Genomic DNA, 15,951 nt, shown 5'->3' with positions numbered 1-15,951 from the left:
GACAGAACAGGGTTACTGCACCATCAACAGATGTCAAGGTTTGTCTCAGACAGTTGAGAGAAAACTGGGTCAACTTCTAGGGGTAGATTTCCGCAATTTTCAATCTCTTTGCGGGAGGAGTGCCAGCAGTGAACACAGTGCAGTTGAGCACATCAGAGCAGCAGAGCACAATGTATGCTTGAGCATTTTACAGAGGCTAAATCAAGCTGTGTAAATCCTCCTCCTGCTCCTCCATGCCTGCTTAGAATTTAAGCTTTAGCTCCGAGAGGGGAAAAAACATGGTGTACAAAATACATTTGAAAAAAAGATAGTTCAGGTTCAGTTCCTTATAAAACACCACTTTTAAAATTAATGTAGTTATTACTAAGTTGTATCATCTGCAAACAGACAACAGTATATGACCATTTATTTTGACTGTTATGATTAATATGATCTATTTTACTGATCTCTGTTTTACAGTATCTTACAGTCTTAGTTTCATAAAAGCAATAAGCTGCTCAAAGCTGTGCATTACAGTAAATGCATTTACATCAGTGGCTCTCAACCGGGAGGGACGGGTCCACTAGGGTCCTCAGCAAACTTCCAAGAGGGCCTCAAGAAAGAGGCCTTAAAACTTATTTAAAATGAGATAAAAACAACCAAAAATCAAGACATTTCTTATTTTAATTCACTTTCTCAAGTTTTTGTTTCTTTCTTTCTTGAAAAACCTATATGAGGTAGCCTCATTTTTAATGCGTTATAAAAAAAATGTAATCACACAAAGTGTTATTTCTAGACTTGTATAAGTCATCCATGGGTATTTTTATAATTGGATACACATTTTTCTAGTTATGCAAAGCTGCAAAATATTTTTATCGGGTAGAAATTTAGACTAAATAAAAAAAGATGTAAAAATTATTATTCTTAATCCTCCTCCAGTAAATCATGAACTAAAAAAAAAACTAAAAAAAAGGGAGTCTTTGAATATTGTTGTGGACAATGGCTTGTTGTGGACAATGGCTTCGGCTTGGAGTCAAAAATGTTGAGAAAACAGTGGGACTAAAATAATTATTTGTCTTTTTAAAATGTCATGCAAGCACTGCAGTCTGGCTGAAATCGCACCAACCCAATTTTTTAAAGGGAGGTTCGTGCAAAAATGAAAATTCTGTCATCATTTAACCCTCATTTCATGAAAAACCTGTATGAATTTCTTCTGTGGAACAAAAAGGATGATATTCTGAGGAATACTGGTAACCAAACGGTTTTGGTTACCATTGGCTTCCTATTGGAGAGACAAACAAAAGACTTCTCAAAATCTCTTCTTTTTTGTTCCAGAGTAGAAAGTCATACAGGTTTAGAATGACATGAGGGTGAGCAAATGACAGATTTTTCTTATTTTTGAGTGAACTAACTATCCCTTTAAGTCAGAATATCAGAGCTGGATAATGCTATTTTAGCTCAACTTTGTCCAGCATGTATTCAAATTGTACTACAATTGTCAATTTGGCATTTTGTGCATGCTCTAAAAGATAGAGGTCATATGGCAACATGCATATCATCCATCAAATATTAAATTATGCAATGCATCATACGTATAGCTGAACAGCTAAAGCCTGTAGCTTGACTGCACGAAAACCTGCTGTAGCTTGATTATAATACCACATGTAAATGTAAATTAAAAAATAAAGTTTTTTTTACCATGGTAAAAGCCTAAAAACAACCCATACCTGGAGTGTCTTGTTGCTTTGATATCTCATTGTGAAAGCACCTGTCGATATATTTGCTTTTAAATCTAGGGCGGAAAGCTTTGTAATCTTCAGCAGAGGCTGTTCAAAGGCCCACATGCACCGCTTTCTATTCCAGCAGGACAAGGATTAAAGTATTTAGCAGTCACATCTCTAAATCCCATTTTGCTCATATGGAGGGACTCGAGGCTCTGATGCATCAAGTGATTTGCTGTAAATTTCACAGCACGGCTTAAAAAAAAAAAAAAAAAAAGCACGTCCTCCAGATTAAACGATGTTGGTGCGATGCACGATATGAACGAGAAAGATAAAAGAGCACAATGGGCCGTCAAAACTGGTGGTGAGGAATGCCTCGGGAATATCTGAGCACAAAAAAAAAAAATGCATTGCAAAACACAATACCTGAAGCATACATTCCAATACGCTCGTTCGCCGGGCAAACTATGGGTGGTATGAGAGATAGAGATCTAAACATTCAGAAACACAACAAATCCATACGCAGCTATGGACTTCAAAGGGCATTAAATCAGATACATAAATCGTCCCTGAATGCATCTGTTAAATCTATACCGCAAAACTTTTTGGAGAGTGCACATTCTTTCTTTCTTGCTTGCAAAATATTCAATGCAGTTTCTTTTGTGCACATTCTAAAGAGAATCCATGTTGTGGTTCTCCTGAAGAAACCTTTATTCTGCTCCAAAGCCTGCCATTCAAGAGACACCTGCATGGAGAACACAAAGAACACCCACTTGCACCAACTCGCAGTAGGCAAAGACAACGCTGCGACCCAGTATCTGTCTTGCTACCTCAGTCGCAGCTACTTAGAGGTTTCTGCCTATACTGCATTCCTCTCATCTCCTGTGGAAGGCTGTGCTTAACTCAGATTCCCTTTTTATCTTTTTCTTCTGACTGCGATTGCACCGCGAGGGGGGGAAGGGGGATGGAAGAAGAGAGACAGGCTTTTCAAAGCTGCAGGGATTTACCTGTACTCACGGTTGTCCTGATATCTTTTACTGTTGGCCACCCGTTGAGGCACGGTTTCCATGAGCAGCTTCTGGGTCAGCCTGTTGCTGGGAGTGAGGTCGCTTTCAGAGTTCTGCTCCTGCTCCTGGTCGCACCTCCATTCCTCGTCTTCTTTCACAGTTGGCAAGTAGCCCGGCAGGATTTTGCCATTCCCTGACACCGAGCTCTGGTCACTGAACAGTTTGGGACTCTCTCCGCCCGTCCTAGTGTATTCCAAGTATATGTCGGACTTCAAAAACAAAGGGTAGGTGTTTTCCTCCATCATAGTCTGAATTTCGGTTTGAGCCTGGTCGAACATGGCGGGATCGATGTGAAGCTTCATCACGCAGTCTTTGATGAAGCTCTTGGTGGCTGATTTGATCTGCCTCGACACGATCCCGTTGTTATCCAGGATGTACTTTTTGTAAATGGCTTTCGCGAGTTTCAGCATCTTCTCGTTGCCTTCGTTGTTCTCCTGCTTGCGGAAGCCGCTGCAGGCGAACCAGAAGTCCAGCATGTCGGCGCACTCCTCCTGTTTGAGGAAAGTCCTGAACAAGTGGATGCCGTCTTGGTCGTCCAAGAGCGAGTGCAAGGACTCGGCCCACTTCAAATAGGGCGGCGTCGGGGAAGCGCTACCCTCTGGCTCGTAGCCCAGATCCAGGTCGGGTCTTCTGGGTGTAGCTATGGGGGCTTCGTTCTTGAGGCTCTCGCTCTTGGAGGAGTAAAAACTGTGGCTGTACTGTGGCCGTCCATCGCTGGACACCAGATCGCCCTCCTCCCCAGGGACCGGGGGTCTGGGGGCATCCTCAGTGAAGCTGCTGCCCGGGTCTGCTAGATAACACAAGTTCTCGTTTAAGCTCATGCTCACAGTGTCCCTGCACCCTGTCCCAGTACAGCCCACAAGGCAGAAAGTTTATATCCAGACTTCTATTAATGCCACTGTGAAAGAATTCCTCCTATAAGAGAAGTAGAGAGAGAGAGAGAGAGGCATGGAAAAACATTCAATGAGGCTAGACATGGTCAGTTCAGCAAAGTAATACTGCTTGATGCAGAATACAGTGTAAAACCCTGTGTAAAATAGTGCTGCTAATGTCAAGAATCACATAATTGAAATAACATAACTCACAACCTGAATTTGGGTACTTTATATCAACAATCAATCAAATACCTATAAGAGAGAATAACATTAAGGAGACCACAGTGTCATCAATAACTAAAATTGACTCGTATCAGTGATCTCTTGTGGATTTTGTGAGAAATAAAAGATAACACTATGACCAACTGTTGCAGATGTATCAAGTAAAATTAAAATTTTTGTATCATACTTGAGCTTATGAAATACTTGTCAATAGAAAGCTAATTCTGTGCATTGCATATAGCATTAAGATGAGAAAAGTAAAGGCCGGTTACACTATTTTTTAAAGTGTCCTTGTCACAGTGTAAATAGTCAAATAAATACTGGCAATATTAATTAACCTAGTGTACTTAGTATAGAGTTGGTTGCATGTCATCATGCATAGTTTACTGTTATTACTATAGTAGTGCATCTAAGGAGGACGTTAAAATAAACATTTCCAACGTTAGAGATACAAGTCAATTACACTGTAATAATGGCTCTAACAGTAACGTTACAGCTTTTGGCTATTTAAAACCTGTACCATTCTAAGTTTAATTAAACACTCTAGTGCTCTACAACCGCTATCTAACTTGTCGTGGCCTTAGGCATCTATCTTAAAGCAAAGATGGTGCAAAAGGGCAGCCATCATGCCACAAACACTCCTGAACTCACCTGTGACACGATTTATGACACCAACCATAAATCCAACACTTTCAAGTTCCGACCTTAAAACCTGTGACTGCCTGCCAGCTACATTTCGTGTGATGTTCTTGATGAAGCCAGCTAAGGAGGAGAGAAACCTTGAGCTTTCCTAGTCAATAACTTTAACAGCGCGAACTTCAATGGCGAGGAGCTAGCAAGCTAATCCAACACAAGACACGAATTTATAAACATTTTACGCACACAAATGCTGTTATTTGAAAACAAAGCCCCGATAAACACCACGGGTGTAAACTGAAAGAGGCTACTAACTAGCTAGCTACAAAACGAGCTGTGATAACTTAAAAACATAAATGCGGCGAACATCCACCGCATCAAAGAACGTAACGCGCGAGGATAGGAAGTACGTGCGGCGCGAGACCTTCCCGAACAAGTGAGCATAGACGGTGAAAAACACTTTCACCATCTTTGAGTGCACGAGCCGACATTTCTAGTGAGCTTGTTCTGCTGATCCACTCAACGGTTCAGACTCAACTAGTGTGAGAACACGTTGTCACAGCACGCTAGCCATCTTTAACCACTAAAAACGCCAATATATCCGTTCATCCCACTTACGCACGGGGGGGAAACGGCCATCTAAAAAGGGATCGCGTTCGCTCGCGCTGCGTTTTTCCTTCGCTGACGACATTACAACACCCCTTTCGCTGCCCTCGCGATCTGCTTTGAAGTGAGCCCCACATTCATCGCATTCATGTGTCGGCCTCAGCAGCAGCAGGAGCGGATGGGGGAGGGGAAAGTAAGAAACAAACTCCACACACACACACACAGCCAGGCCCTTCCGCAGCCCAGGGACTAGTGTGCAACTTTGCAACACTGATTTTCGCACTCCAACACGCGCTGATAAACCGAGCGCGAGAGCTTTATAAGCGCGCGCTCGACCTCGCAGAGGATTCGAAGGCGAGCAGCGAAAAAAGCGACGGTGCATTTCATCCCTCTCACACTCACTCTCTCTCTCTCTCTCTCCCTCCGCTACCGCAAACCCCCATTACACCCAAGCCAGGAGGAGGAAAAAAGTGCTCCGTACTGTACCTGTGAGAATCTACTTTCCGTTTCCGAGCGCATCGGGAATAGCGTTGTATGCGGCGAGATATGAATCGTGTCATCGATGCGGATCTCAGAGTTTAAAAATAACAAAGAAAACAGTCGCTTCTCCACCTCTCCATGGCTGTCTCTCACACTCCTGTGCCCGTGTGCGAGTGAGAGAGCGAGTGAGTGAGTGAGAGAGGAGCAGGAGATGTGAGCGCCGCGCACGGCCAGAAATCACACTGCCGCCTGGAGAAGAAGAAGAAAAAAAGACCAAGGCGAGGAAACTCTGGAGTGTGAAGAGAGCTCATTCAATCCACGTCCATTACACTTTAAAGGTGCTCTCATGAATGTTTGCCAATTAAACGGTTTCGAGGTGAACAGCACTTCAATAAATATAATTTAAACGATGCACACATAATGAGATAAGATAGCAGTCTTCTAGAAAAAGCTGTTTACTCTACAATGAGCAGGTCGCCCCCTAATGGACGCCGCCATGTTGACATCACATGACCAGCCGTGTCACACGTTTGACCATTTACTAATACTAATATATTGTTTACTTTCCACTTACAATAAGTGCTGATCTAAACAAAACAAGCATACCAAATAGTATAAAAAAATAATAATTTACTCATTTTGCCAGGACAACAGGCATTTCCTTTAACCCTAAAACACAACACAATGCAATGTATAATTTAAAATGCAAATAAAACACCTGTGAACAATATGGAAATAATTTCTTAACATTAATACAGTACATATATCTAAATTATATATAGGTCTATATTATTTTACTATATTATTCAACATACTTATTCAGCTGATGAAACATCTTTCCAAAAAACTTTTAGTAGACAAAACTACATAAAACATTTTGAAAGTTGTGAATTTCGAAAATTACTATACTTTTATAGAGCATTTGCCATTGTAAAGAATGTAAGTCCATCCCTCACAGCCTCATTTTCATCCGCATAGAATTCAAAATGGCGTCTACCCTGGCTAGGTCTATTGGGTCCTACATTTTTACGGACTTTTCTTAGAATATGTATGTATACAGACACAGTATTACACTAGAGTGTGAGTCAACAGCATAGTCTAGAGTGATCAACGTTTGCATATCCAAACAAGCAATCATTCCCTGCTATAGTGATGAAACATATGCAATGACCTGCAGCTTCTACAGACTAAGGATAAACAGCAGGAGATCAAGCACCGCGCGCAAACACACAACGGCCACAGCTGCCACACCACAAAATGCCTCCGTCTAACAGAGAGAGAGGTCGTGGCAGAACCACCAACAACATGCAAAACATTCTTGAGACTGAATGCAAGAATGTGCATTATATATAGTGTGAGACAGAGAGAGGAAAAAAATAGATGAACAGGTACACAACAAAAGATAATCAAACAACTTTAGTGTGAAGAGGCATAAGTAAACACACTTCATGCAGCCAAACTGACTGGTCAGTATAAAGTCCAAGACTACACTAAATGAGTGCACCTCTATTATCTATACATTTTGTAAACAAATTTTTGTTTGCTGATGAGCCAGTGTGTATGCTTTATTAATAGGCTTAATCTGAAGATGTACATTGAGTAGTACAGTCATAGTGGACTATAACCTTGAATAAATTATGCAGTGTCATTGACACACATTTCACAGCTCTTCCGTGACATGCTATCTGTTTTTTTTTTTCTGCTGTGATCAAAGGTGCTGTAATCAAATAAAGTTTTTCAGATGTTTGCCAGGTGCACGTAATGTCCTTCCTTGTGAGTTGACTGTAAAAAGTGGTCAGTTTACTTAATTTTTTTAAAAAAGTGAGGAAACCCGTTACCTTAAATTTATTAAGTCAATAAACTTTATGTGCATTTGAAAAAAATAAGTTAAGCTATGTGGAATTGTCAAGTTCACATAACTTATTTTTTTCAATTTCGCATGAGGTTTATTTACTGGCAACTGGTTTCCTCACTTTTTTAAAGTTAAGTCAACTGATCACTTTTTGCAGTGTTCCTATTGTGTGCAATATACATTATTGTGGAATAAAAGATCAATCTTCATCTTCTCGTTAAAATTTCAACGAGATGTACCAAAACTAAAATCCCTGGACTGAGTTTAGCACTCAAAAACATGAGAAACTAGAGAAGAAAAAAGCCTCCACTAGTCTTTCAATGTGAAAGGAGATTAAAATCAAGGTGCATTTCAGATTATATCTCTCCATCTGACAAAAGATGAAAGCAATGTCGGGGAAAGAAAGAATGTAGGCGATTTAAACACTGCTCTTTTCTTTCAGTCATGAAAAAGTATGCAGCAGAAGGTGTGTACATGTATCTTTATAATCCTTATGCATGTTTTCAAAGTCTTATAAACCATACAGATAAATTACCGGAAATACAAATATCCTCTCTCCCATTTTTAGCTTATTGAAGACTATAAGAGCAAGAAAATGTCATCAGACTGGACACAGACGGACCTACACTACATGTGAGAGAGTCTGAAAATGATATGCACAAAGTAAGAAGGGATGTATAAGTTAGTTCAGTGAAGGAATTCCTATCTTATGACTTTGAAAAAAAATTAGCAGGCCTTAAAGACGAATATTACTTCTTATGCTCTGAACCTCTGAAGTTATGACTCAACACCTGGATATAATCAGGCATGTAATCTCATGGATTCATTGCAAAAAGATCAAAGGCCTTTGGAATGTGAAGTCCTGTTCCTCCTTTTTATGACTTTATTTGATTAGCTCATCTGAAAATGAAAGAGTAGTTTGTGTGGAACCATGAATTTAATGACATATTACAAATTGCTCATGGGAAATCAAGACCGGGCGTAGTTAGGCATTCATCTCGGAATTTGACGCACCTTAATGTTCACAAAAGAACATTAAAGGAACATTTATCAAGGTCTGCCAAGCCAAGTTCTCCTAAGACATTTTTGCTGACCTCACCAAATGATTTGTTTACAATAATACAGTAATGTTCAAAAGTTCAAAAGTACTAATAAAATGAAATATTATTACACTTTAAAATAAAAGTTTTCTATTTGAATATATTTTATTTATTTCTGTGATAACAAAGCTGAATTTTCAGCATCGTTACTTCAGTGTCACATGATCCTTCAGAAATCATTCTAATATGATGATTTGCTGCTCAAGAAACATTTCTGATTATTATCAATGCTGAAAACATGCAGTTAATATTTTTGTGGAAACTGTGCTGCACATTTTTCAGGATTCTTTGATGTATAGAAAGTTAAAAAGAACAGCAAAACAAAAGAAATCTATCTTACTGTCTTTCTTCTACTATAATCAATTTAATCTTGTTAAATAAAAGTGTTAATTTCTTTAAAAAAGTCTTACTGACCCAAAACATGAATGTGTGTATATGTGTATATTTTAAAATATATATATTAATTAGCAAGGCTCTTATTGTTATGAAGTACTCTGTAAAGATCTAGCATTCATGTGCACTGCACTTCCATACTTGGTTAATAATGAAAAGGTAAATGCATTACCTGAGGAAATCGTATATTTCTGTCTTGTGTTTTCTGGCATCCCCCAACTCTCCCTCCATTGAAAGAAGATTCCATTTCAATACCATTGATTATTTCAAGTTCCAGTAAAAACTGCATCCTCCTCGTTTTCAGAGAATCCAAGGTGGTTGTCCACAGAATATCGGTCCATTCCAGGTTATTGACTGTGTCCATTCGAATCTGAAACACAGGTACAAAAAAAAAACGTTATTATCAAATCATTAGAAATGTTCAACTGTGTACTTTTATTTATTTATTTTTTAAAGCAACCTAGCTCCAAACTAAGCCTTTACACTTAGTGCGGTCATAAAGTGGTGGTCAAGAGTTTGTACTTACCATAATAATTACAGTAAATTATGCATAATTACATGCAATTAACCCTCAACCAAATCCTAATCCTACTCTAACCCTATAGTAAGTACATGTTGTTAATTAATATTACTCAGTATTTAAATGTATAATTACATTGTAACAATGATAAAGTGTAACCGAAAATACATATTTTTATCACACATATATTTTCAGCACAAAGTTTAAACACCAAAGAGACACTTTTTTAAACATAACAACTTAATTTGAATTGTGGTTTATAACCTTTATCCACACTTCGGTACAAAAACGTATCCCATGTGCCAATTCCAGTAATTTCACAGTGTCAAAAGAAATGCTTTTCAAGGAAGTATCTTATGCTCACAAAGGCTGCATTTATTTAATGAAAAATACTTAGCGTGCAATTTTGTGAAATATTATTACGATTTAAAATAACTGTTTTCTATTTGAATATATTTAAAAATGTAATTTATTCCTGTGATGTCAAAGCTGAATTTTCATCATATTACTCCAGTCTTCAGTGTCACACGATCCTTCAGAAATCATTCTAATATGATGATTTGATGCTCAAGAAACATTTATGATTATAATTAATGTTGAAAACAGTTGTGCTGCTTAATATTTTTGTGGAAACCGTGATACACTACCATTAAAGTAAAAGTGTATGTAAGATCCTTTATATACAATTAGCTAAATGTGTCATATATATATATATATATATATATATATATATATATATATATATATATATATATATATATATATATATATAAATGACACATTTAGCTAATTGATTCAAGTGACAGTAAAACATTTATAATGTTACAAAAGATTTATATCTCAAATAAATACTGTTTTGCTGAACTTTACATTAATCAAAGAATCCTGAACAAATACAGTATATCACAGTTTCGACCAAAATATTAAGCACCGAAAGCTGTTTTCAACAAGAAATGTTTATTGAGCATCAAATCATCATATTAGAATGAGTTCTAAAGGATCATGTGACACTGAAGACTGGAGTAATGATGCTGAAAATTCAGCTTTGCATCACAGGAATAAATTACATTTGAAAAGATATTCAAAATAGAAAACAGTTTTTTAAAATTATAATAATATTTCACAATTTTACTGTCAAATAAATGTGACCTTAGTGAGCATAAGAGACTTCTTTCAAAAATTATATATTCAGTATATATATACATATATATATAGTGATATTTTTTCAAATCATGTTTTTCAGCCAAAGGACATATTTCCCTATGTATGGGCTAGTGAATACTGGGCCAGTGCTCAAATCAGATGGCATCAGCAGCTGCAAACTCAGATCTATCCTTGCCCTTCCTGAGGCCTGGCTTTGATTACTGGGCCCCCCACCACGAGCCAACACATGGCCATGAGCGCATACCAACTCCGTGCACAACCTCGGAGCAACCACTTGGAAACAATCAAGAGGTAAATAGCATGAAATAGAGGTGTTTGGAAACGGCTTGGAGAGATCGGACAGATTAGGAGAGTATTTAGTAATTGCTCAAAGCCAGATTATTCTTGCCTTTGGAACATTCACAAAGGGCGTTACAGTCGGAGGCGAGCAGGAATCCGCATAAAGTCATTTGGGAAACTGTAACCAGAGGTCAGAGTCACATGGGTGAATGTCAGATTGTTCTATCGTCGTTCTTCTACATATACGGTGAAAGTCACGGTCCCAGAGAAAACTATTGGAATCATTTGACAGCTGTGTTCGCCGAGCTTCCTGCGTGAGTTTTGACGGAGGTTGTGACTGGCAGCTGTAGCTGCCATTCTGCTACCTGTTGAGTGGCCTTGGAAGTCTTAGACAAATGACATGACAGGTGCACGTTCAGCTTAAGTACCTGCTCCTCTACAAAGCAGCTGCCGTGTGATTGCTGGTAGGTTGCACAAGACAAAGAAAACAACAACAATTACACTACGTTTGCTCATGTTTTCCAGTTCTCCTCTCACCAGTGCAGAACACAGACTGTCAGAAAGCTATTGAATAAACCCATTATAGTCAAATAAGCACACACTCAACAGATATAGATGCAAGGGCAGAACGAAGAACACTTGGTGACATTTTTTGCAAGATGAATTTGATGCAGGGATGTCAAAAATAGAGTATATTCGTTAGAAATATAATGATAAATCAATTCAATACCTGCACTGTAAAAAAATATATGATTATGACAACAACATAAGTTTTTACATTGCTTTAACTCACCAAAATAAGTTGAGCAATTTTCTACTTTTTTTAAAGTCAGTTTAATAAGTTGAAATTACTTAAACATCCAAGTTGATTGTACTTCAAAATTTAAAGCAGACACTTTTTTTTATATTGTGTAATACAATGCACTCTCAGTAACCTTATCAGGTATTTGCACAAACAATGCAATTCACTTCCTTCCATAATTACACATAATATCAGGCAGACAGATTTTTTTTTTTTTTTTTACTTGTTAACTTAAGTAAGTAAAATGTGAAGTAAAGTAAAAATGTCTTCCTTTGTAAGTCTTATTTGAGTAAATGTATCTCTTCTGCAATTGATAGATGTGTTTTTGGACCTGATTTGTTAACAATTTTACTGTACACTTTTTTTTAAGGTGTTCTTGTTACAGTGTAATTACACATTTAAAAACTGAGTAATATTATTTAATAGGGGTGTAACAATATATCGTGTCACAATATACAAAATGCAACAATATGTATCGTGGATAGTGACAATATGTATTGTGTATAGTTCACCCGAAATGAAAAATATTGTGTGAGAAAAAAAATCAAGTTTACAAAGTTTTAGCATAAGTACTACATTAAACTACTATATAATGTTGAATACAATGTATAATAATGCAATGGGGGGATTTTTGTGGTCCTGATAATGCCAAATGTCTTATGTTACCAGTAAAAAGTGACCTACATTATTTTAAATATATCTAGTCAGTGACAGAGTGCAAGCATATTCGTCTAAAATAATTCTGTATTTTCAGCTTCAGAATCATGAAAATTTGTATTCTGGTGTCACCATTGTCCTGTGCACTGGGTTACCAGCACCAAGTCCAAGCCTATTCATTTACACCCACAGTGTAATATCAAATTTAGCATTTTAATCAACAGTACATTTATTTGTTAAACTTTTACCTTTAACCTTTTAACGTCTTGGAGTATCGCAATAATATCGTATCGTGAGTTCAGTATCGGGATATGTATCGAATCGTGACATAAGGGTATTGTTACACCCCTATTATTTAACAACATGTACTTAGGGTTAGGATATGGGGTTACATTTTATTTTAAGGTGTCCGTGTCAGTGTAATTATGCATTTAAGTACTGTGTAACAATAATTAACTTCATGTACTTATAGGGTTAGGATTAGGTTTGGTTTAGGGTTAGTGCATGTAATTATGCATAACTTTATTACTAATTATATACGCATATATTTATTATTATTAATAAAGTTATTAATACAGTAACATGTAACAAGGACACTGTAAAATAATGTGTTACGGGATTTGGTTTACGGTTAGTTGCATGTCATTATGCTTAATTCACTGTAAATGAAATAGTAAGTAAATGTAACACATGTAACAAGGACACTGTGTGAAATGACTGGAATTGGCACAATGTCATGGGATAAGTTTTTGTTCTGAAGTGTGGATAATGGTTTTAAACCACAATTCAAATTAAGTTGTTATATGTTTAAAAAGTGTCTCTTTGGTTTTTAAACTTTGTGCTGAAAATATATGTGTGATAAAAATATGTATTTTCGGTTACACTTTATTTTAAGGTGTCATTGTTACAATTTATACCATGGTCTGGGTGAATACTCGATTCTGATTGGCTGCAGGGTGTCCGTTAAAAAGTGATAGAGGACACCTAGTAAAGGAGATCTGGTGAAACTGACTGTTTACCGTTCGAAATTAATAAATAAATGCGCTGGCTACATCAGCTGTGAGTAACCATAGCAACAGGCAGTAAACTGAAGGGTTCTACGAGTTGAGCGGACTATCTCCGAAACCAAGTTTATTGTTAGTAAAAACTTTAGATTTCGATTGTAAAACTAATTAAAATATAAACTAATGTTTTAAAAATGTGTTATTTAGCAAGTGACCATGGTATAAGCGGGTTAATGCCTTTCGAGGTGTCCACTGTCAGGTATTAATGGACTTCGGCGGAGGGACTTCGGCGCTGGACTTAATGGACTTCGGCGCTGCGCGTCGGACGGTTCACGCCTCGCCGTCGTCCATTAATACCTGACAATGGACACCTAGTCGGGCATTAACCCTTACATAATTATACATTTAAGTACTGAGTAATATTAATTAACAACATGTACTTACTATAGGGTTAGAGTAGGATTAGGATTTGGTTGAGGGTTAGTTGCATGTAATTATGCATAATTTACTGTAATTATTGTGGTAAGTACAAATACGTAACAAGAACACTGTAAAATAGATACAGACGGTTGTCTGGGAACGCCCCGTCACGTGATGTGAATTTAGCCCGTGGGGGAAAACATTGCCTTGGCGCTCATTGAAATACACGGCGCAATCATGCCGAAGAGTTGCTGTGTCGTTTTCTGTACCGCCAATAAACAAACAAATTATGAATTGATGTTCTACATCCTTCCTAATAAACACACAGAACCGGAAATGAGGACCATTTTTAAATATTACTGTGTGAGTAGATCCCTGTGTGATATAGTAGTGGGGGTTAAACTCGTATTAGGCAGTGGTGGGCAAGTTTTATCTAACGTTACATCCCTTACGAAAAAGAACTACAGTAATCCTATAAGATTTCTATAGTAGTGTATACTTATGTGATGTTCTGTAATACCTCTATAGTAGGTTACTTCTATAGTATGTCCCAAAATACTATAGTATTCCTATAAGATTACTATAATATTTTGTCCCAAAATACTACAAGATTCCTATAGTTGTTTTTCATAAGGGATGTCTCATTCACATTAGCGTTATCATCTGAAGGCTCATGACGCGAGCCGTGAACCTATGGAGTAGACTGCAGTCTGTAAGTTACTAGAGGACTTTATAACTTCTTAAAGTCCGCGTGAACCGGAAGTTGCAAACGACTTTTCTCCAGTGCTGTGACGTATTTCCCAGTGAAAAGGAATATTGAACAGAGGGCAGGGTTTTACTCCAGCGCTCCTCCTCTCCATCTCTCGCTCATTACAGACTAACGATTTGAGGGGAGTGGTTAAGCGTTTCCCAACCTAAAGGCCAATTTATACTTCTGCGTCGAGTGTACGCCGTAGTGTACGTCGTAGGCTACGCACGTAGGCGACGCCGTCGTGAGCATTTATACTTCTGCGAATGTCTGTGTTGCTCTGCAGTTACACCGCCGAAACGCTAGTTGGCGCGGGTGGGTTTTAATGTTCCAGTTCCACTGTGTTTACATTCCTCGCGGCTGTTTTGAGTTTAGGTTTCTACGAGCAATGGCGACTGAAGGACAGGAGTCATACAGATGGCTGTATTTCCGCACTTCTTCAAGCAATCTCTCGGTCACTTGGTCTATTTCCATGGCTCTTCACTGATCTTCGGAATTTAAAAATGGCGGGCGGGCGGTGCAGAGTGCAGAAGATCCTTCCGGAAATGCGTAGGAGGAAACGCGATGCTATCCAGCCGACCAATCACAGATCTTGCGGTCCGCGTCGCCGCAACGCGTAGTTACATTTTTGAGGAGGTGCGCGTCAGGGTACGGCGAAGGGTACGACGTATGGTACACGTCAATGCGTATGCTACGCCGTACCTTCTACGCGAACCCGACGCAGAAGTATAATTAATAAATTAAAGGCCAATTTATACTTCTGCGTCGAGTGTACGCCGTAGTGTACGTCGTAGGGTACGCACGTAGGCGACGCCGTCGTGAGCATTTATACTTCTGCGAATGTCTGTGTTGCTCTGCAGTTACACCGCCGAAACGCTAGTTGGCGCGGGTGGGTTTTAATGTTCCAGTTCCACTGTGTTTACATTCCTCGCGGCTGTTTTGAGTTTAGGTTTCTACGAGCAATGGCGACTGAAGGAGTCATACAGATGGCTGTATTTCCGCACTTCTTCAAGCAATCTCTCGGTCACTTGGTTTATTTCCATGGCTCTTCACTGATCTTCGGAATTTAAAAATGGCGGGCGGGCGGTGCAGAGTGCAGAAGATCATTCCGGAAATGGGTAGGAGGAAACGCGATGCTATCCAGCCGACCAATCACAGATCTTGCGGTCCGCGTCGCCGCGACGCGTAGTTACATTTTTGAGGAGGTGCGCGTCAGGGTACGGCGAAGGGTACGACGTATGGTACACGTCAATGCGTATGCTACGCCGTACCTTCTACGCGAACCCGACGTAGAAGTATAAATTGGCCTTAAGTCCTCAAACCTACGTCATCAGGGAAGGTCCTCCAATGCATTTTCAGATTTTGATTAAAGATTACGAAGCCAAAAAAAATTTTGGTGTGTTTTAACTTGCACGGATTAATTGTT

The 15,951-nt window shown here is 38.6% G+C and overlaps 1 protein-coding gene and 1 long non-coding RNA gene across 5 annotated transcripts in view; both read right to left on the bottom strand.

Moving 5' to 3' along the window:
• axin1 (axin 1) overlaps positions 1–5,843 on the bottom strand; it is a 38,660-nt gene extending 32,817 nt beyond the window's left edge. The window contains exons 1-2 of one of the 4 annotated variants that reach the window (XM_082189194.1): positions 5,593–5,843; positions 2,708–3,682 (exon numbers count right to left, since the gene is read on the bottom strand). In XM_082189194.1, the coding sequence (XP_082045320.1) occupies positions 2,708–3,588 (881 nt within the window). In that variant the 5' untranslated portion in view covers positions 3,589–3,682; positions 5,593–5,843. Of the gene's footprint in view, positions 1–2,707; positions 3,683–4,515; positions 5,519–5,592 lie in introns of those variants that run through there. The other 3 variants (XM_082189193.1, XM_082189191.1, XM_082189192.1) reach the window with 3 other exon arrangements.
• LOC309514045 overlaps positions 1–15,239 on the bottom strand; it is a 124,093-nt gene extending 108,854 nt beyond the window's left edge. The window contains exon 1 of the long non-coding RNA XR_014211588.1: positions 14,739–15,239. This is a non-coding gene — a long non-coding RNA (uncharacterized lncRNA). The remainder of the gene's footprint in view (positions 1–14,738) is intronic.
• Positions 15,240–15,951: the final 712 nt, after the last annotated feature.

Source organism: Leuciscus leuciscus (genome assembly GCF_965113295.1).
Source record: "Leuciscus leuciscus genome assembly, chromosome: 1".
In the NCBI taxonomy this organism is placed as follows: Eukaryota; Metazoa; Chordata; class Actinopteri; order Cypriniformes; family Leuciscidae; genus Leuciscus; species Leuciscus leuciscus.
This window is presented reverse-complemented; position numbering and strand designations above follow the sequence as displayed.